This window comes from Fukomys damarensis, unplaced genomic scaffold (genome assembly GCF_012274545.1).
Source record: "Fukomys damarensis isolate Sample0158 unplaced genomic scaffold, DMR_v1.0_HiC HiC_scaffold_4, whole genome shotgun sequence".
In the NCBI taxonomy this organism is placed as follows: Eukaryota; Metazoa; Chordata; class Mammalia; order Rodentia; family Bathyergidae; genus Fukomys; species Fukomys damarensis.
Window position 1 is genome coordinate 25,519,450 of NW_022900916.1, and position 22,762 is coordinate 25,542,211.

The window sequence follows — 22,762 nt, forward strand, 5'->3', positions numbered from 1 at the left end:
AAAAAAAAAAAAAAAAAAAAAAAAAGAATGCTCATTGATTTTAATATTAGAAGGCATAAGAGGGCTAAGCTTAATAAACTTACATTTTTTTAAAAATAGTGGTTTAGAGAGATGATGAAGTGAGAAATGATAGCATATTTCTTTAGAAATGTAGAAATGACTGATTTCTTTATTGATGTATTCTTTACTGATTTATTTATGGATTTTCTTTTTTTTGAGGTTATTGCTAGAGCTCTGTTTCTGAATATTTTGTCAATTTTAGGTAAAATACTGTCTCAACTTTAGGTAATTAACAGGAAGCAGCAAATTGTGGTTTCTTTGGAGATATTTAATCTAAGTGCAGTATTAGTATTTCTGTCCACTTTTTTGTAGTGTTTGGTGAGGTACGTTGACTATGGAAATACCGAAATTCTAAACCGATCTGACATAGTAGAAATTCCTTTGGAGCTGCAATTTTCTAGCATTGCCAAAAAATACAGACTTTGGGGACTACAGATTCCTTCTGGCCAAGAAGTTACTCAATTTGATCAGGCAAGTAACAGATTTTGAATGTTCTTGTTAAGGAAGAAACTGTAATTAAAAAATGCAAATATTTTATAGTTAAAGCTCATTAACTTTGTCTAATATAAAATCTTGTATAAATTAATAAAAATATGAATTACAAAATAATTCAGAGTTGGGGGAATAGCTCAGTGGTAGAACACTTGCCTGGTATGTGCAGGGTCCTGGGTTCTATCTGTAGCAACACAAGCATACAAAACAAAATAATTCAAAATCAGCTTTGTGATCATCTTTGCTAGCTAAACATTCCTGATGAATAAATACAAGTGATGTGTGAAATGTATATGTGTGTGTGTGTATATACATTAAAAATATGAATAGTTCCTTTTGGTGTAAAAGTTTAAAATGATTGTATCTTATATTGAGAAAATTATCAATATAGCTACTCTGCTATCATTTGCTTTTGTAAAACTATTAAATAAAAATGATCTTTAATCTAAACTTAGCCATAAATGCCACAAATTTAAAATTAATGGAGTTATAATTAATCAGATTTTATCATTTTTGCAGAGGATTATACAATTTGTTACAGTAATTGGCAATGGTGTTTTGCTAGATTCTAGTTTGTATTCATTTCCATTAAGTTATAGTTTAGTAACATTTGGAAGACGTTTGGTAATTTCATGGGTAGACTTACAAGCATCTTGCCTCCTTTTAAATCTGTTACCCAATAGCGATGGTTCTTTTGGTGAGTGGTAGTACTGGTGAGAAATATTATATTTTGAAGTACTCAGATATGCAGTTTTATTAGCAATTCACATGGTTTATGTGAAACATTTAATCATTAGAAGGAAGAGTAATTGAAATTTTGAAACCTTGTACAGTAATACTTTGGTTCATAAATGCGTCTGTTTGTAAACAATTTGATTCACAAACAAAAACAGAAAAATTTTGCTTCCATTTGCAAACTCCACATTGGATGATAAACCATGACCATGGCTATCTTCCCCACACAAATGCAAATGTGGCCATCTTCCCCAAAGTCATAAAACAAATTGTTTGTAATCCAAGGTCCTTGTTTCTTGTGTTTAGAATGTTGTAGGTGTGTTTAATTCTAAGTTTGTCTGTTCTGTAGTTATATAGTAAAACATTTCTAGCCAGGCATGGTAGTGCATGCCTGCAAAATCCCAGTACTCAGGAAGTTGAGGCAGGAGGATTGCTACGAGGCCAGCCTGGGCTACATAGTGAGTTCAAAACCAGTTTAAACTACATAGTGAGACCTTGTCTCAACTTACCCCCAAAAAAACCCAATAAGAAAAAAAAAATTCTGCATGTAGAATTGAAACTTTAGACTTCTATAAATTGTAGGTGTTTGGGGAATTGAACTCAGGACTTTGTGCTTGCCAAGCAGGTGCAGATGTATATCAATAGTATACCTAGGGCTGGGGGTTTAGCTCAGTGGTGCCACCGCCTGGTTTGCAAGCACAAGGTCCTGAGTTCAATCCCTGCTACCAAAAAAGAAAAAAAAAAGAAAAAGTATACCTAAATTTTTTGTTGAAAATCTAGTTTATTCTGTAATGAATGTATTGAAGAAGGTAGAGGCTTGTTTTAAATTTCCTGCAAAATGCCCAGAACAGAACCATAGGTTCTTAAATTTATCGTCCTTAGAATTTATGTGTTTTCATCTTATTTTATAGAAGAGGAAATTATGGTTTAGAACAATTAAATGACTTAAAGCCCAAATGATAATTAATGCTGAGCCAGGGGTAGAATTTGCTCCATTGCTATTTTTCACAGTAAGATGATAAACATCTGTATTGAGACAAACATGAATTGAGAAAAAAGCATTTTAAAAAAAAGTTAGTTTTGGAACTGAAGGTATAAACTTCAGTGGAGAATGTTCTTATATGCTTCATAGATTGTTTAGAGGTGATACTAAATGAAAATGTTTGTATTTGGATGTTTAGCTCAGTAAAAAGATTGGTTAGACTTAATTGGCAGACTTTTCTGGAAAATAAGTTATGTTTTAATATCTCTGTTTAGAATATCTATGTTTTGTCATTAGTTCTTAGCTCAAGGTTTGGTTGTGATCTCGTATATGAGGTCTTTGCTGACCCACCCCATCTCTCTGCATCTGTTTTAGTCACTCTGTGTGTAAGGTGCATGGAGTTGTAATTTCTTCTTTCCTCACAGGATGATGAGTTCTGTAGAGATAAGACTGTCTTGGTAGACACAAGTGTTTTATTAATTTTTATGCCTAATCTGGATAAATGGATGGGAGTCAGTAAAAACAAAAAACTCCCATGCTTAAAGGGAGTGTCCTGGACAGTGAAATACCTTTTACACACATTTTTTAAACTAACAATTTTCATGGCCATCTGGCTGAATAGTTGAATTTGCTACTTAGAATGGTGTTTACAAATCACTGAAGATAAAGCAGTGATTGAATATTTCATATATGCTTTCATACTTAACATTTATGTGTAGAATCCAGAGAATGAGAACTAATGACTGGAATTTGGGTTGAGCAGCCCGTTAGCCTGTTTTCTAATATACATGTACAAGATTTGGTAGAATAAAGTAGTATGCAAATGAAGCTTTCTTATTTTTTGAATACAATCTAGAAATTTGAAAAACAACAAAATATATCTTTAAAAAGTGACATTAATCTCTTTAATGGTTGACATCTCTGTGTTCTAAACCAGTGACAGGATTTATTTGAAAGTTAAATTCTCTTTTAAATTGTTAATTGTGTTTAAAAAGTAAATATATATGCTTCTATCTCTAAAGATTTATTAAGCAATTTTCTTCTGTTAAAAGTTAAATGACATTTCCAAAAGAATATATGCTGTTCTATGTATAGCAAAGTATAGTGTAAAACTCCCAAGTGTAATCTGCATTGTTATTTTTGTTGCTTGCCTTAAACAAACTTTTTCAGTTTTGTGGAAATTCAGTAGCATTTCTAGATATCAGAAATTAATTTTTATATATTGTAGTACAGAATGTCATTATATTTAATTGGAACAAGAATAGTCAGCACAATCTATTGGATTAAAAATATTGTTCTAGGATATATAATTAGTATACATTTACAAGTTTGTAAATATGGCTGCCTCTGTGATTATTAACTACTTCTGGAAAGGAAGATTTTAACAAGTGTAATTGGAATATTCATGTACAAGTATATTTGCATGTAGACAACAATAATGAAGGATCACTTACATATTTTAGAATAGTGAAATATAATGCTTGGACAATGGGTAGAAATAAAATTAGTGAAAAGAAAAACATGTTGAAATAGCTGGTTTATGTTTTCTTTCCTATCTCTCTTAGGGCAGAACCTTTTTGGGTAGCTTGATTTTTGAAAAGGAAATAAAAATGAAAATTAAAGCAACCAATCAAGATGGAACAATTATTGCTCAGGCTGAGTATGACAGTGTGGATATAGGAGAAGAGATGGCTAAGAAAGGATTTGCAGAAAAATATCAACTCACTTCTAGCACTAACATCTGTGAAGAAAAAAAATCAGATTCTAGTCAGCTTGCTCTCAGGAACCTCAAGAATCCCATTCCCTTGTGGGGTCACAGATCAAACCAGTCAAACTTCAGTAGGCCAAAGGGGCGCTTAAGTGGGAAGCTGAATCCTAACCTGAAGAATGAAAATGATTCAGGGAATCATGTGACGTTTTCAAAGTAAGAGTGTGATGGGGTTTTTAGTTTTAACACTTTTCAAATATATGGTAGTGGCCCTTGTAGAAGGGGATGCTTACTTATGCTTTTGGAATATTATACCTTGATTTTGATGGATGATACTAGTAAAGGTTTTTCAAGTGTGTTCCTTTGCCTTGGCAGGAATATTTTCATTAACAAAGGAGTTTGAAAGAAAAATCATTTCTGAAATTTTTGAATACATTTATAAAAAAATGAAAATCTATCTCTAAATGTGAATTATTCCGACAACAGCCAGAATTTCATATCATATTGGAGGTTGGGAATCTAGCTCAGTGGTAGAGCATATGCTTAGCACATATGATTCTCTGGCTTAAATCCCTAGCACCAAAGAAAAAATTATTTTCTTTTGGCTGTGAATATTTTTGACCTTTTCTTTTTTAACAAAAGAAAGGTTCTTTGATCTTGCCATTCCACTTGTTGTGATGGAATTTTATTATTCCAAAGGAGTTCAACTTTAAACAAATCTTTTTATTTGCAATTGACAATAATTGAACATATTTATGGCATACCATGTGACATTCATACATGTGTACAATATGTGATGATGAGATCAGGGGAATTGGCACATCTGTCACCTCAGGAATGTATACTTTCTTTAAGACTTCCCTTTTCAGATAATTTTGAATTACCAACTTGAAGGAAAAGTCACATTTATTTATATATACAGTATTGTGTATTGTGATCCAAGCCATGATTCCATATCTTGGATAATATAGTTGTTTTATGAGATCTTACCAGTGCTTTAGGAACTAAGCTGTCAAATAGAATGGGGATGATGGTGGGGAGGGATTGGAATAAACTGATGCAGAAATGTTTTTTATCTTGTTCTCTGGAGTAGGTAGTACCATGGGGAATTTGGTATATAGGAGAATTAGAAACATTATTTTTGAAGTGTAATTCAGTTATAAGACAGTTTACATTACATTAAATAATATTTAAAATATTGAATTAGGTAAAGATTTTAGTTTCCAATATTAACTTGTAAGATGTAGTATAAAGTGGTATAAAAAGCCTAAGATAATTTTGATTTGTGAATTCTGTCAGTCTTATACAGTGTTTTTTTAAAAAAATTTATTTTTAATAGGGAAAATTTGGCTGTTGGTCCCTTTAATTTAGGGTCTAATGTCAGCCTGGCAAAAATTAAACAGGACCAGAAACTGATTGAAGAAAATGAAAAGCTTAAAGCAGAGAAAGAGAGTCTCCTTGAAAGTTACAAGGCATTAGAATTGCAAGTAGAACAGACTGCTCAGGCACTGCAGGTATGATCAAAGAATAAGGCAATGGTGCTGAACCTGTGGCGTGAGTGTTGTCCTTTAAGACGAGATGATAATGTATGAGTTTTTCTAAACTAAAACCTCAGTATTCAGGTTTAATTGCTGTGCTGGCACTTTGGGATAAATAAGTGGTTTTTGGATTGCAGTTTGAGTTCTTGTTCTTTAAAAGATTTGCCATCACTGGCTTAAAGTAAAGAATATTCAACAGGGAAATTTGCATACTAATTTGCTCTTCTGGTCAATTTTTTCCCCTTTTCTTTGCCTTTCCTCCTATTTTTTCTTTCCTTATATTTATTTACAGATGAATTTTTTTCTTATACTTCAAACTAATAATTTTTGGATTTCATTGACATTTAATTATTTTTCATTTACATTTTATTTTATGTTCTTCTGAAAGATTTTTCACTAAGAAAATTTTCAAACATTTCAGGAGAGAGAATTGAACAATTTATCTTCATGTACTCATCATCAGTTTTTACAGTGTTGGGTTTGGCAGTCTTTTCTTAAATCAGTACTTCATAGATTATTTTAAAACAAATCCTATTCATAATATTTCATATTCTTCAAAATGTAGCTATAGCCAGTAGAAAAGAACTTTATAAAAAAATTACAAGCAGGGGCTATTGTAGCTCAGTTGCAGAGTGCGTGGTCTGGTTTTAATTTCAAGTACCCCCACTCCACATGAACAAAAAAAAAAATCCCCCAAACCAAACCCATGATATACATATCATAAGATACATACTGAAATTAAGCAGTAATTCCTTAATGGCATTTAACATCCAGGTAATGTTCAGATTTCCCACATAGCTATACAGAAACCCTTTTACAACTGATTTCTTCCAATTGTGATCCCAGTTAGGCTCATACATTGTGTTTTGGTTGATATATCTCTTAAATTGCTTAATCTTCATGCTTGTTTTCTTTATCTTCATTTGTTTTCTTTTATGATAGTTAGGTGTCAAGACTTGTTCAGTTAGGTTCAGTTTTTTTTCCCCACTTCAAGAATAGTGTGTGTTTTCTTTGTTTTTTTTGGGTGTTGGGGCACTGAAGATTGAACACAGGGTCTTGTGCATGCTAGGCAAGTGCTGTATCACTGTCGTACATTCGTCCTTGTGCGGTTTTCAAATGTATGTTTTTTTCTGACACTACACATCAATTTTCCAATTCTTTGCCACTTGCCTGGGACCTTGTTTTAACAATTCAGTTCAGTTCTGAGACTAACATTTTTTTTCACTCTGTTTTCATTGGATATATAGATTATGGGTTTCATTTTGCCAGATTTATACATGCACTTAACATACTTTGATCAGATTCATACTTGTTTTTTATTCCCCTTGCCCTGTAGTACCTATTTTGTATTATTTTGGGAGGGTTTGAATGTGTACAGTATATTTTATTTGTATTCATTCCCCCATTACTGACACTTAACATTTTATAATCTTTAAAATTTTATTAATTATGCTTAAAATCATTTAAATAACAGGTATAGTTTATTATTTGGGTCTTACTAAAATTTGTTTTTTCCTTGTTTTAGCAAGAGAAAGAAGCTACTATGAATTTAACCAAACATTTAGAAAGTAGTCTGAAGACTCATGTAGGTACTAGGATGAAAAATCTGGCCACTAAAGTAGAAATACTGAAAGAAATTAGGTATGTAAGAGCATATTTTTGAGAAGGATAATTAAAAAATTGACACTTAGTTCATTAAATTGTATAACCACTTATTACTACTTTGAAATTTAATCTTTGTATTTTTATGAGAAACTAAAGATAATTATTCCTGAAATTAATTGCATAATTTTTGTCAGAGTTCTGTTGTCAATATTTGGAGATATTGTCTCTTAAGGTCATCTTTGAGTGCAATTTAAAAAAAATCAAAACAACTTCTAAGTGGTAGTTTGATGGGAAACTACCATATCCAGTTACTTTGTTGGGGGCAGTTTTCAGTATACTGAAACTAAAAGTTTCAGTAAATTGATTGTACTCTGTCTAAAGAAAAAATATTTATTTGCAAAGTGATCTTCATAGAGTCGTAAGAGATTAGTTAACAAGTCTTATGAAATGTTTCTCAAGGTCTATATTTGATAAACAATTTGTAGGTATTTTATCTGAGTAGAGGGTTGCTTTATTAGGGAAAATTTGTCACTCAAATTATGGATAATATAATTGTTGGAATAATCTGATTCCCTTTTCATGGTGTATAATGGACTTAAAACCAGTAATTGATTTTCTCATGCATTTTGAAACATTGAGATATTGCATGTTGTTTTTTTCTTCCCAGTGCAGATTGTATTTTCCAGTACAAATCTGTCAGTTGGTATGTGGTTTGTAAGTCTTTCAAGAGTTTGAGTAATTTGGTGCCTCTGTGGTGTAATTAACTTTTGATATACTACCAGTAATCAAGGACTATACTGGCAATGCTGTGAGACAGACTTTAGGCCAAAATGCACATATATACAGTACTTATGTTTATATACATGTATTACCATGGTTACATTATACACATATATTGTATATTTATGTGGTTTGTAAGTCTTTCAAGAGTTTGAGTAATTTGGTGCCTCTGTGGTGTAATTAACTTTTGATATACTACCAGTAATCAAGGACTATACTGGCAATGCTGTGAGACAGACTTTAGGCCAAAATGCACATATATACAGTACTTATGTTTATATACATGTATTACCATGGTTACATTATACACATATATTGTATATTTTTTATAATTTTATTCTACCACTAAGCTGTATTCCCAGCACTTTTTATTTTGAGATGGGAGTATCACTAAGTTCCTCAGGCTGGCCTCAAACTTGTGATCATCTTATCTCAGCCTTTTGTGTAGCTAGGATTAAAGGCATGTGCTGCTGGGCCCAGATCCAAAATAACAATATATTTTAATCCATGTATGAGGAAACAATGTGCTGCTGAAATGGTGGCAGTTTACTTGCAAGCTGCAAATAATAATATGAATGAACCTTTTAACTGCTCTTCCTTTTTTGATTAAATTCAGAAATGCACACGAACTTTGTTCCTGTCTTATTAACAAAACTGGCTGTGTATAAAATTTTTAGAGAAGTATTTATAAATCTGATTGTAGGCTAGAGGTTGAAGGCTCATTTGGTATCATTTTAAATTCTTCAGACTTTAAAGTTGTCTTTATATAAAGTTTTAAAAATGTATTTTTTTACATTTTTAATTAAAAGTTTGTATTAATAAGTTCACAATGGGGCTGTAATTTGTATGTCTGGCTACTGGGTAACTGATGTATAGCTAACCTGTTTATGCTCTTTTGTTAATATAAGATGCTCAAAGGAAAACAGTCATTGTTATTTTACAACTAGGTTATTAAGTTCAGTGGTAAATTTTTCTTTATTATTCCTTTGTTGTTCCTTAGTGATTCTCATCTTCATTTGAGGTTTTCTTTTGTAAATAATATATGATTTTAGTTTACATATATGTGTGTTATAATCTATTGATTTTTCAATTTTAAGAGTATTTCAATTTTGTAAAATTTTTTCTCATTAGAGTGTCAAACACAGAGTGGATGAATCTATAATTATATCTCATCAGAGGAAAAGGTCAGGATCTTTCTATTACTCTTCAGATGAAGATGTATTAGCGTTAGTTGAATGAATCTTATGGCCAGTACACTCAGTGAACATAGTATGGATTTGGATGTGAACATAGAAGATAAAGAGGAAGAATGGCAGCTAATAATAGAAAAAGCACAATAAACCATAAACACACAGAACTTCAGAATGTGGAATTTCTAATCAGAAATATTCACTACAATGAACCTTTTGCGTTGTGTAAATTATTTATATCTATAATATACTCAAAATTATTGTTGAAACAAATAGGTGTATCTATTTGAAGCTTAAGTGCAAAAAGAAGAAAACATCAGCAATGTTGGGAACCTGTAGTTAGCAAGATGAAAATTTTTTTGTAGGGTATATTATTGATTATGGTGGTAGTACCATTACCAGATACTAGATTTTATTGGTCTGAAAATAATATGTATCCCAGGGACATGGAAAGAATGCTATGTTATGTGATTAATTTTTGGTTATTTTGAACTGTACATTTTTTCTGACAATACCACATGCAGAAACTGAGGACCCCTTGAATAAATGAAGTAAATCCTGGAAAAATGATAGTAATAGGTGAAAGTATGATCTTTCAGTGAGGATGTCTGCGTTTTTGCTAGTACATCAAAGGAAAATGGTACAAGTAAAGGATAAAATTATATAAATTAAGTTTGCCATATGATTACATCTATGATTCAGATGTACGTGACAGAAAAACAGAAAACCCTTTGATGCATAGGCATTCTTTGTTGTATTTTTTTTTTGTTGTTTTTTTGAGACAGGGTCTCACTATATAGTTGAGACTGACCTGGAACTCACTATGTAGCCCAGGCTGGTCTTGAACGCAGAGCAATCCTCCTGCCTCAGTCTCCCTAGTGCTGGGATTACAGGCGTGTGCCACCACGCCTGGCTTTTTGTTTTGTTTTGTTTTGTTTTTTGTGTTCTTTTGGTTTTTTGAGACAGGGTCTCACTATATAGTTGAGACTGACCTGGAACTCACTATGTAGCCCAGGCTGGTCTCGAACGCATAGGCATTCTTATGATAATGTTTTGAAATTAATGAATGGCTTATTATTTGAACACTGCGCATTATATGAATAGTTATTATTCGAGTATACCCTTAGCACAACGACCAACTTTTCTTCCTCCCTTCACCCTCTCCCCGCTTCATTTAGCCTTGAACTCACTGTATAGCCCAGGTTAGCCTTGAACTCGTGGCAGTCCTCCTGTCTTAGCCTTCTGAGTGCTGGGATTACAGCACCACTATGTGCACCACTGTGCCTGACTAGCACAAGAACTTTTACAAAAAGAAATGTATTTTTCACCACAGTCCAGCCAAATGGAAAATTTTTACCAGTACAAAACCAAAATGGAAATGCAGCAAATTCATAAACTTTGAAAATTGTTATGTAAAATTTGTTAGATGGCTGATGGAAGAACTGTTTGTATGTTAATGACATAAAAATCTTATGTCTACATTGCAGTATTGAAGGAAAGCCTGGAACAAAACTTCATCTTGCCTTTGATTACAGTAATGCACAGAAAGGCATGGAATTAGCCTACCAGATGTCATCATATTACAGTTGCTTAAGGAAAACATTAAAATAGTATGAAAAATTACAGTACAGCTAATTTGTGGTACAGTAGTTGTAAATAATGAGTATTATGTACACCAGCAGTGAGGTGCTCATAAGATTTCCAATTCTCTAAAATTTAGAGAATTATCGATAAACTGAACCTGTGATGAAGTGCTACAGGCACAAATTATTTGAAAAATCTTCATTTTATAGAAGCTTATTTAGGATTGGTGAGAAATGTATGCAAAGTAGGGAATGTTACTGAAAATAATCTGAAAAAGTGGGTGATGCCAATTTATAATAGCTAAATCTTGGAAACAGCTCGTATGCCTATTAGTAGATGAATGGATAAAGAAAATATGGTATTAGCATACAGTGGAATACTACTCTGTCATAAGAAGGATAAATTCAGGTCATTTTTAGGTAAATGGATGCATCTTGAGACCATCATTTGAAGTGAAATCTGGCACACAAGCTTAAATATTACATTGTTTCTCTTGAGTGAGAAACCCAAAGGGTAAATATTTAAGGAGCAAAATGGTGGACAGATACTAGGAAGTGAGAAGAACATGTGCAAATGGGAGGGGAATCAAGGAAGAAGTAAGAGGGAAGGCAAAAGAGATTGAGAAAAAAAAAATGGAAACAAAGCTTTTGTAAATGGGGAGGGAAAGAGGAAGGGGAATTAGAAAAAAGAAGACATGTATATACAGGTACAAATTCCCTATTATGAATGTGATGATTATGTATGGCAAATATGTGTTAGTAAAAACAAAAAAAAAGTGGGTGCTGCTGTGACTGCAAAAAAAAAAAGAGCCAAACACATGATGTTTTGTGCACACCATACAAATCAGCTGTTATATATAAAATGTTTTAAAGAAATTCACAAATTTTTAAAAATTTAATGAAATGTGATTATTGTAATACTTTAGTTGGTATCAATTGTATTAATGTTATTTGGGCAGTAATTATTTAGATTCAAGTAACTAATCAGATTTGGTTTATTTATAGACTTACTAATTTTTTAGTAAAAACTCCAATAAAAGCAATTAGATCCATTCATCAAGCTGCCCAGTGGGACAGTCTTGCATGTACCACCAGTGTTCAAGTAGTGGGAGCATGTTAACAGTTACATACAATTTTATGAAAAGTTTTGAAAAGTACCTCTTCATAACTTGTACTGCAAATAGTAACTTTTAGGCGACTACCATATGTATAAGTTTTTCTCATACCAGCTTTCTAATTTTTTGATTTTTTTAAAAAAAATAGACATGTCAACATCAATGTTCGTTTTGGGAATGACCTTTCAGATGCTATTAAAATATTGGATGAAGGATGCATTACTACTCTAGCTTCTTTGAATGAGTTAGAGAAAATTTGGGCACAATACAAGCTGGCTCAGGAGGAGATCCAAACATGTGATAATATGGTGGGTTGAGAATTTTCTCTATTAAGTTTTTTATCTGTTGACCATAAAGAAATAGTATTGAAAAAGCAGAGGGACTGCTGATTCTGTAACAGTAGTTTATTTGCATCAAATAAATGCTTTATTTGCATTTATATGTGTACTTTATTTGCATACAAATTGTTAACATACTATAAAATATTACCTTGAAGAAAGGTGTGATATATATATAATTGGTGATTGTGGATAAATGGTTAACTAAATCTTTCCTTGTGTGCTATTTGATCTTTGATTAACTCAATTCCATTGGAAATCTGATAAAGTATTTCAAGCATGTTACTAAGTAAGATTGTTCACAGTGTAAATCTGATTTGTGAATTGTATGTGGACTGGGATGACCCATAAGCTACAAATTTTTGATGGGGATTCTTGTAGATGTCCTCTTGAGGGGCTCTGAAAGCTAAACTTAGGGGATTACTCTAAGAAATGCAGACTTTTGATGGGCTTGTATGATGCCTGTGAGTGAGGGTGGCTGCCAAACCTGCTAATGTGAATCTTTAACTTTTAGTTTGAGTGATGTGTTTTGTTGCAATATTGGACTCTCATGTACTTTCATTCACTCTATCTATCTATCTATCTATCTATCTATCTATCTATCTATCTATGGTACTGGGGATCAAACTTGGTCATGTACTTGTAAATACTATCTAAGCCATCTAGTGTTGAGAGGTAGCTTAGCTGTTTGTGTGGTGAGGGGTATAAATGAATTCTTTGTTAGTTTAGATACAAGTATAGTTACTCCCTTTTGTTGTTTTCTATAGTTTATTATATTGAGCTGAACAGAACTCCTTGTTTTCCTTGTAAAGATATTTCCCACACTGTCATATCTTTCTGTAGCTCTCTTTATGTGTTTACATTTTCTCGCCTTAAATACTGGTGGTTTCTCCTTCTGTGGTTCATACTTTTTTTTTTTTTTTTTTTTTGACAGGGTTTCACTATGTAGTTGAAACAGCTGGAACTCACTTTGTAGCCCAGTCTGGTCTTCAACTCACAGTGATCCTCCTGTCTCAGCCTCCCGAGTGCTAGGATTACAGGCGTGCACTACCATGCCCGGCTGTGGTTCATACTCTTAAAGTCTTATTTCATATTCATGCCTAGATTGATCAGTTGAATGAGAAGAGTGATCGCGATAAAATAGGCTTTTAGAAATACAAAGAATGTTTAATTTGGAGAAGGAATTAGAACTGGGTTATTTTGTGTATTAGATAATTGCTCACTTTTATTATGGAAGTGAAAAATGATAGAATTAATCATTTTTGAATCTTTGTGAAACATGGCAATGTTATGGATACTTTCAAAACTTTGTCTTACACTGTTTTTTTTTTTTTTTGTGCTGGGGATCAAACTCAAGTCCTTGCACTTGCAAGGCAAGTGGCAGAACCACTGAGCTAAATCCCTGGCCCTCTTATACTAACTTTAAAACAGGCTTTTGTGCTTTTCTTTCATGAGGAAACAGGCTTAGAAGCGCTAAGGAAATTGCTCAAGAACGTATAGTTCTAAATGTTAATATGGAATTTGAACCCTGGAATCTGCAGATTATACTTTCTTTCCATTTAAACCACAGATCAATATTAAAATGCTTCTTAATGTATTTTTATGTACTAAGATAAAAAGATAAAAATAAGTGCTTTTTATGGTCTTGATTTTGTAATCTGAGCATAGGACAGAGAGAGGCTTAATGTAGCTGTAGGACTTGGTATTTCATTAGTATAAGTGTGACTTAAAAAAAAAAAGCATGTATTTGTTTCTACCACTGCTGTTTTAAGACAAGAGTTCATTTGATAGAGTTGATGAAGTGGCTTGTGCCTATAATTCCAGATATTATGGAGACTGAGGAAGGAGGCTCACAAGTTCAAGGCCAGCCTGGGCAATTTAGTCTTAAAATAAAAACCTGTCTCAAAAACTAAAAAGGGCTGAGGATAGCTCAGTAGTACAGTACTTGTCTAGTACAGGTGAAGTCCTGGGTTCAATCCCCAACACTAGGAAAAAAGAATTCATTGAATAGTCTGACACAATCATAATCACCATTCAAATTAAATTTTCATTTTATTTCTTTTTACATTTTTAATGACAAATTTTTAATGACATGATCTTTTCTGTTTTTCTGAAGCTATGGGATGGGTATACTGGTAGTTTCAATATAGTATGGTGAATAGAATAGTAGAGATATTGCATAGGATTTTTGGATATTTTTTATACATGTATTTTCATATGCAACACCTTGGATGAATTGAAGAAAGAAGAGTAGATGACTTGATGGAATGGGTATAGGAGGAAGGCAGTGTATAATAATAGAAACGTATAATTTTCTTCAAAAGTTTATTGTAGAAATAGGAAAAAAATAATTAGCAGGGCAGGATTGTTGAATTTAAATATTTTTAATTAAAGGAAAGGAAGTTCTTTGTCATTTTGATCTCAACAGAAATATTTGTTCTAAATTTATACTACTGTGTTTGTTGAATGTTAAAATTTAGAAGTCACTCCTTTTTGTAAATATGGGTAAATGTGTGAAGAACTCCTGATGTATTAACGGTGGTTATTCTTTTTTCTTTCCTCCAGAATGAAGGGAATATTTTGATTGCCAAAAGAAATGAAGTGCAACAGAAGCTAGACATGGCAGTACAAATTTTTATTCTGGAAGTAAATGATTTACCACTTAATAAACGCTTGAAGACATTACAGGTTGGAATTAAAAGCATATTCAGTATGCATTAAGTCATGTTTACCCTTTGAGAGGTAACATTAGTATGTATCTTTAGATTTCAGGTAGTACTGAGTATGCATAAATATTTTCTTGCTAAATTCTAGTTTTTTGATGGAATTAAAAGTTTTTATTAATATATTTAATGTTTATGTATAGTGTGTATCTGTTTTGCAAACGGTAAATGCCAGACTCCAGGCTTATTGGAGTAGCTTTCATTAGGGAAACTTATGAGGTAAGAACATTAGTAGGCATAAATGGCCTTGTTGCCTGTTGCTTTCTACGAGAGCGTTATATTAGAATTGGCTCTACAAGTAGGGAAGTTCTTCCCCTCATCTGAGCAGGGGTTAGAGTACAATAGCTACTGGTGTTATGGTGTTATTTTTATTTCTACCCTGTCTTGTCAGCTCTGCAATGACTTTAATTTGGGGTGGATAAGCATGACACTGTTAAGTTGTTCTTCCTGTTAATGTGCTATTTCTCTCTACTTTCTTAGATCTGTTTTTGCCCTGTATGTAATATTGCTTAAAATTTTTCTTCACATGTCTTCATACATTTTCTCATTTAGTTTCTAGATATTTATATTTTTGTTTTGTGAATGCTACTTTCCATTTTTCAGTTACTTTTTTTATTTTTAATCAGAACTGGGTGGGGCCTTACACATGTTAGACAAGCATTCTATTTCTAAGCTACATGGCCAGCTCCTTTTCATAACTTGATGAAAGAATGCTATCAGTTTTTATATATTGATATCTCTCTGGCAGCTCTCTTGAACTCTTTCAGTTCTCATTTATCTGTTAGTACTCTGCTTTCTCTTTGGTAGTAAAATTTGGAACAACAACCCTTTTATTTATCTCTTCTAATCCTTTTATTGTTATCTCCAGAGGTTCCTCTTTTATTTTGCTCTGGGTGAAGATAACACAACACTTTTGATGATGGTTCAGGAGCCATTGAAACCCTAGTTTGAAACATTTTCTTAAATGTAATTGTATAAATGATGTTCTTCAGAATGGTAAAATAAAGCTTGAATATAAAAGGTTAATAGTTCAGTAAGAAATTACCTTTGTACAATACAACTTTTTGTTATCAGCTAAAGGTTATTTTTTTCTCAATAGATGTTGATGAACTTGAGTTGAAGACCTATAACCAATTAATCTCTTTTTTGTTATTAATTCATATTAGTTAGATTTCATGTCATACTTGTACCAGAATATAACATATTTTAATCCTTTCCCTTTGTTACACCTTTCTTTCCCCCTTGATTTGCTTCCTCCTCTGTAATAGTCTTCCTTCTACTTTCATATTATGTCTTCAAAATTTTTTTCTAAATTTCTCATGAGAGAAAATGTGGTTTTACTTTTGTGAATGCGTCTTATTTCACTTAATATGATAGTCTCCAGTTCCATCTGCTTTCTTGCAAGTGATGCTTTTGCTCTTTATGGCTGAATATTTCATTCTCTGTGTGTGTGTGTGTGTGTGTGTGTGTGTGTGTGTGTGTGTGTGTTCATTTGCCCATTTATTGATTGGGTCTTTTCATTGTTTTATATGTTGAGGATATTAATCCTGTGTTGGAAGAGTAGCTAGCAAAGATTTTCTCCCATTCCATCAGCTGTCTCTTCACTGTTGGCTTCTCTTGCTGTTCAAAAACTTTTAAATTTGATTAGTCCCATTTATTGATTTCATAAGATTATTTCCTGTGCTGTCAAAGTTCTGTTTGACAAATTGTTGTGCCTGTGGCAATTTCTGCTGTTTTCTTTTAATATTTTCAGTTTCAGGTTTACACATAGTTTTTTGATCCATTTTGAGGTGAAGGGTGAGGGATGAGGATCTAGTTTCAGTCTTTTTATTTATTTATTAGCTAAATTTTTTTCTTCCCTTTTTTTCATTGAGTTTATTGTTACTTTTTAAGTATACAGTACAGTTACATTCATCATGGGGATCTTGTACCTTTACATGACAAATCTTGGTTCCCATTTTTTTTCCTCATGTCCCTGCCGTCCTTTCACCCTTAGTTTGAGTCTTCTACAAGTGTTTTCCCAGGACCATTTGTTAAGGAGGATGTCTTTTCTCCAGTGTATTTTTTGGCTGATTTGTCAAGAATCAGATGACTATAATTGTAAGGGTTTGTTTCTATGTCCTCTATTCTATTCCATTGGTCTGTCAGTTTTTGGGCCAGTACCATGCTGTTTCTGTTACTATGACTTTATAGTATATTTTGCTACACTTGATCTTAGCCAAAAGGCTGAGAAGCAATTTTAGAATACATTTTGAAACCAGGTATTGTGATACCTTTAGCCTTGCTCTTTTTGCTCAGGATTAATTTGGCTATTATGAGTCTTTTGTGCTTCCATGTGGATTTTAGTATTGTTTTTTTCTAGTTCCGTGAGTATCATTGATATTCTGATAGTGATTGCATTGAATCTCTAGATGGGTTTTGGTAATATAGCCATTTTAACAATACTATATTCTGCTAATCCATGAACATGACCTCTCATGGTCTCTCTATCTTTACTTCAATTTTTTTCAGTGTTCTGAAATTTTCATTCTAAAACTTTCATTTCCTTGTTTAATTGATCTCTAGGAATTTATTTTTTTGAAGCTGTTGTGAGTGGAATTGTTTTCTTCATACAATGGACCCTTACAAATTCAATTTGGTCATGAGGGCTGGTTGTAACTTAAGTTGGTTTTAAGTCAAGGCTATTTTTCCCATAAGAAATAATAAAATACCCATAATAAATTCCGAATCTCCCAAAGCACCATTTAACCTTTTCATAATATGAAATGGTTATATAATGTGTGTGATTTACCAGAAACACCAATAATTTCCCTAGCATATTCACCAAAAAGTTATAAAATTTGCCTAGTTTTACCAGAAACAACAGTTTCTTGTTGTATTCATCATTCAGATTGACATCTTTGGTCTGTGGGAAGGGAGGATGAAATGTAAGGTGGTTATTGTTTGGAAGGAGAGTTCCCTTCCATAAGAACATCAGGAATTTGGCTCTCTGGTGTCCTTTCCTTGGAAGGGTCTGTAGCCCACTAGGATCTGGTTTTGGCTCACTAGGTTTCAATGTTTTCAAAACTAAAAATGAATCTAAGGTTGTCTGTTTCTGTCTTCTCTTTAATACTGTTCTGTGGTGTGATATAACCTTGTCATTAAGGAAGTAAATGTAGTGATTGGCCTTTTCTCTGTCTGGGTGGTCTTTACAAATGTTTGTACCTCTCAATTTCTTCAGGATTTCCTTTTATTTCAGAAGAAGAACTCTGCACTGATTGTTGATACACTATACCCCCTCTTCTTCAGAAAGATTCTCAGCTGCCATTTTCTGTTGCTCAGCTAGAAGTTGCAGAAGTTTCATAGACAATTCTTGTGAATGTTCCTCCTCCAGTTCCTCAACATCACCACTGTCTATTTGCAAGCCTGTGGACCTTTCCATAGTGACAAAGTCATCAGCCACAGAGTCAATTGAAGGCTCAGGCTCTTCTACATAGCCTTCAAAGCCTCTCTCCAGTATAATTTTTAGGCCATACTTTCTTCCAGGCAGATCTCAGTGTCCTTAGAGAGACATTGGCCCAGGATTTTTCATTTAACCCCATACAGGAAAGGATTCTGTAGTGCTCCTTCCAGAACTTTTTAAGGGTTAAATCTGTATCTGAGATCATCTGGAAGCACTTCAGGAACAGTTCCTTGGTGAATAGCTTCTTAAAATTAACTAACCTTCTGCTGGTCCATAGGTTGCAGTAGAGGAGTTGTATTAGGTGGGGGGAACTTGACTGAAAGCCATCGGAATTCTTCAGCCAATTCTTTTTCCAAATCTCATGGGTGATCAGGAGCATTGTCCACGATAAGGAGAGCCTTGAGTGGTAAACCTTTGTCCTCTAGATATTTCCTAACGGTAGGATAGAAAGCCTCCCTGATCCACTCAGGATGTATTCTTGTTATCCAGGCTTTTGCATTAAATTTCCATATAACCTCTAGCCTATTCTTCAACTTTGTTTTCTGAACACTCCAGGGGTCTCAGGTGATAAACAGAGAGGTTTTATCTTGAGGTCACCACTCCCATTGGAACATAGCAATAAGGTTAGCTTGTCCTTCATAGGCTTGTGGGTTGGCATTTTCTTCTCTTCCTGGGTGATGTATGTTCCCCTGGGCATTTTCTTCCAGAAAAGGCTAGTTTCATCACAGTTGAAAACTTAATGAGAGCAAAAGCCATTACTCTGTGTCACCCTGTCAAAGTGGTGTAATTTTAAGCAGCCCTTTTGTCAGCAGTGGCTGCTTCACCATGTGTAGTCGTACTATGAACTGTAGTTTTTGCTTTAAAATTGTGCATCCACCTCTTATTGGCACTGAACTGTTTCACCATTATTGCTTGTTGATGGATTTTTCTTTATGTGATCTGCATTTATAGCCCTAGTTTTTTCACAAATTATAGACTCAGGCTGTAACCTGCTATCTGCCTTTTTATCCCACTAATAGCCTTTCTACATCATCTAACACTACTGATTGACTTACTAATTTGAATAACTCCTTTAGCAACACTAGCTTCCTTATACACATTTTTTCTCTGTAAGATTGTCAAGATAGTGGATTTTGACATGCTGCATGTATTAGCAAGATCAGTCACATGTGTGCTACTCATTTATCTTCACAATTTCCTCCTTCTTTTGTGATTGCTTTCCTTCCTTAGCTGCTTTTCTAGCTTTTTAAGGGCCATTTTGGTAGCAGTAATCGTAGCAATTATATTAAGCACTGACCAAAACCACATCCATAAACACATGCAAATGATGCTTATTTATGCTTATATACAGTTTTCTGGCATCATGAATCTTTGTTTATAACTGTACAAGTAGCTGGCATTTGGATTGTAAGACTGGTCTTGGTTAAAACTAAAATCCCAGTTATAACCTAAGTTCATATATGAAGCTGGTCATAACTCAAAGGTCCACTATATATTCCTTAGGGGGTTATTATTGGTGTATAGAAAAGTTATCAGTCTTTTAATGTTAATTTTATATTCTGCTACTTTGCTGAATTTATTAGCTGTAAACATCTCTTTTCTGGAATCATTAGGGTTTTCTAAGTATAGGTTCTTATGTACAAACAAAGATAATTTGACTTTTTTCTATTTGTATCCCTTTTATTTCTTTCTCTTGATTATTTCTATAGCTAAAATTTCAAGAATTGTATTGAGGAAGATTTTAGAGGAAATGCTTTCAGTTTTTCTCCATTCAGAATGATGTTGGTTATGAGGTTGTTGCATATGGCCTTTACTACATTACGTTACAATCCTTCAGTGTACGTAGTTTCTTCAAGGCTTTTATTATGAAAGGTGGTTGAATCTTGTTGAAAGCTTTTTTCTGTGTTAATTGAGGCATTCATGTAATTTTAATACTTGTTTCTATTTATATGATGTATTATAATATTTATTGATATGTGTATGTTGAACCGTACTTGCATCCCTGGAATGAAACTAAGTTGGTCATGGTGTATGTACTTTTTAATGTATTGTTGAATTTGGCTTTCAAGTATTTTACTAAGGATTTTTACATCTGTGTTCATCAAGGATATTAGTTTATTGTTTTCTTTTTTGTTTTATTCTTATGTGGCTTTGGTATCAGGGTGATGTTGGCTTTGTAGAATGAGTTTGAAAATGTTCCTTCCCTTTCTATGTTGAATAGTTTGAGAAGCATTGGTGTTTTTTTTTCTTTAAAGGTATAAATTCATCACCGAACCTTTGTGCCTTAGGTTTTCTTTGTTGGGAGGTTTATTACTGTTTCAGTTTCATTGCTTAATTTCTTCTAGATCCTCCATTTTATTAGTATGTAAGTTTTCAAAATAGTCCTTAGTAATTCCATGCTGGATTTCAGTGGTGTCTCTTTTAACATTCCTTTTTCTCTATAAATTTATTGAGTCTAATTGCTCCCCCACCATTTGGTGAAGGGTTTATCAATCTTGTTTATCTTTTTTAAAGAATCAACTGTTTTTCATTGATCCTTTGTATTGTTCTTGTATTAATTTCTGTCTTTAATTTTAATTCTTATTTCTTTTCTTCTGCTTGGTTTGCTTTTGGTTTGTTTTTGTAAGACCTTGAGGCACATTATTTTGTTATTTTTTTGAAAATACTTTAATTTTTTTGAGGTAGGCTCTCATAGACAGCTATAATCTGTCTTAGGAATGTCTCTTCTTATCCCAGAGATTCTGGAATATTTTCATTATCATATGATTCTAGAATTTAAATTTTCCTCCCTGATTTCTTCAATGACTCACTGATCATTCAAAAGTTAATTGTTAAATCTCCACGTTTATAGAGTTTCTGTGATTTCTCTTGCTGTTGATTTCTACTTTCATTCCATGAAGATTCTTTTGAATTTTTTGTCTAGTACTTTGTCCTCTTTGATGTCATTGGAATCAGTTACTATGAAGGTATTAACTTTTGGGGGAGTCATATTGCATTGTTTTTTCATATTTCTTGTGCTACCTGTGTCTCAAGTTCTGTGCCTGTATGCATTCATACTTCTCTGCTCAGGCTCCAAGTCTTCTTTCATCATCCACTGGAATTGCCTGGCCCAAACACCTAGGGAGCTCTGCTCTGTTTCATAATTACAACCCAGATCTCAAAATAGATATTTTTCAGTGGACCTGAAACAGCAGTATTCCACTGGGACCAAACTTAGTCATAAAGCAGCCTGTAGCTGGAACAGACTGTAGCTGGCTGTAGCTGTTGTGGTTTCAGGGGAAAGGAACATGCAGAGGCTTATGTTGCCCTAAGCAGGAAGTTTAGACATAACCTTTGCAAGATGGCTCCTCACTACACCTAGATTCTTGTCCTCTGAGAAATGCAAAAAATATACCTTCAGAATCCTGTTCTGAATTTAGAATTTTACGAGTAAGCCAGAAGTGAATATTGAAAAAAATTAACATTAATAATGAAGCTGTCTGTTCATTTGTGCACTGATGGTGAAATAACTGAGTTGGTTCTGAATCAAAGTGATGATGGTAATAGTGATAATGAAGATTATAACACTGTAGGAAAAATACCTGGAGACAAAATGGTGATAATATGTGATGGGCCTATTGAAGGACTAGACCAGTATGCATTTATAACAATAAGAAAATGGGGAAGAGAGGCAGTGGGGTAGGAAGAGTCTCCATAGGGCTGAACTTCAAAGAAAAACTGAGGTAGAGGCCATCCCCTCTGGGGAGAGCCTGAAGCTTCAAGGCTGCAGAAGCACCTAAAGGGTAGAAAGGGCTGCATTCTGCCTCTGGCAGAGCCCCAGTGGCTGGGCCCTCTCTTAGTACACCTGTGAGAGGGCTCCTGCTGCATAATGTGGTCATGATTGGGCTGCAGGAGCTGTGGTTTCCTGAAAAGAAGATGCTTTCCAGGGCCAGGATGTCACTGAGCTGTGACAGAGTCCAACTCAATTAAATTGAATAGGTTAAAATGGTAAACAAAACCTCTTGACAAAGCCAAGAATATATCACTGGAAAATAGAACTTAAGAGATCTTCATGCCAACAGCTAATTCTCTTTTTTTCACCTCAACCATTTAGTATGTGCACGTGCATACCCACACACTGTTAAACACACAGGTAAACAAGGCAATATGCCTTCAAAGACTCCCAGCTCTCCCATAGCAGATTTAAGGGCCACCAATACAGAGGAAATCAAACACCAGAGAGCTGTACAGGGTCAAGATCATCAATATCACTGTCTTCTGCCCTACATCTTATCCCAGTGGAAGGTCTTTAGGGGCAATAACATGCATAGAGCTGTCACATCCTCTCATAACAATGCCTTCTTCTGGAATACCATTTGAAGGACCTGCCTGAGGCTGTTTTATAGTTAACTTTTTTAATAAGTGGGAGTATACTCTAAAATAACCAAATGTGTAGTATAGTGAATATATATGCCAGCAGTAGTCATTTAAT

The 22,762-nt window shown here is 33.6% G+C and overlaps 1 protein-coding gene across 3 annotated transcripts in view; it reads left to right on the plus strand.

Moving 5' to 3' along the window:
• The window catches only part of Stk31 (serine/threonine kinase 31), a 63,447-nt gene that overhangs the window by 11,109 nt on the left and 29,576 nt on the right, over positions 1-22,762 (plus strand). For all 3 annotated transcript variants that reach the window (XM_010628222.1, XM_010628223.1, XM_019208047.1), the window contains exons 7-12: positions 373-531; positions 3,835-4,193; positions 5,317-5,491; positions 7,041-7,156; positions 11,937-12,096; positions 14,692-14,814. In XM_010628222.1, coding sequence (XP_010626524.1) covers positions 373-531; positions 3,835-4,193; positions 5,317-5,491; positions 7,041-7,156; positions 11,937-12,096; positions 14,692-14,814 — 1,092 coding nt within the window. The remainder of the gene's footprint in view (positions 1-372; positions 532-3,834; positions 4,194-5,316; positions 5,492-7,040; positions 7,157-11,936; positions 12,097-14,691; positions 14,815-22,762) is intronic.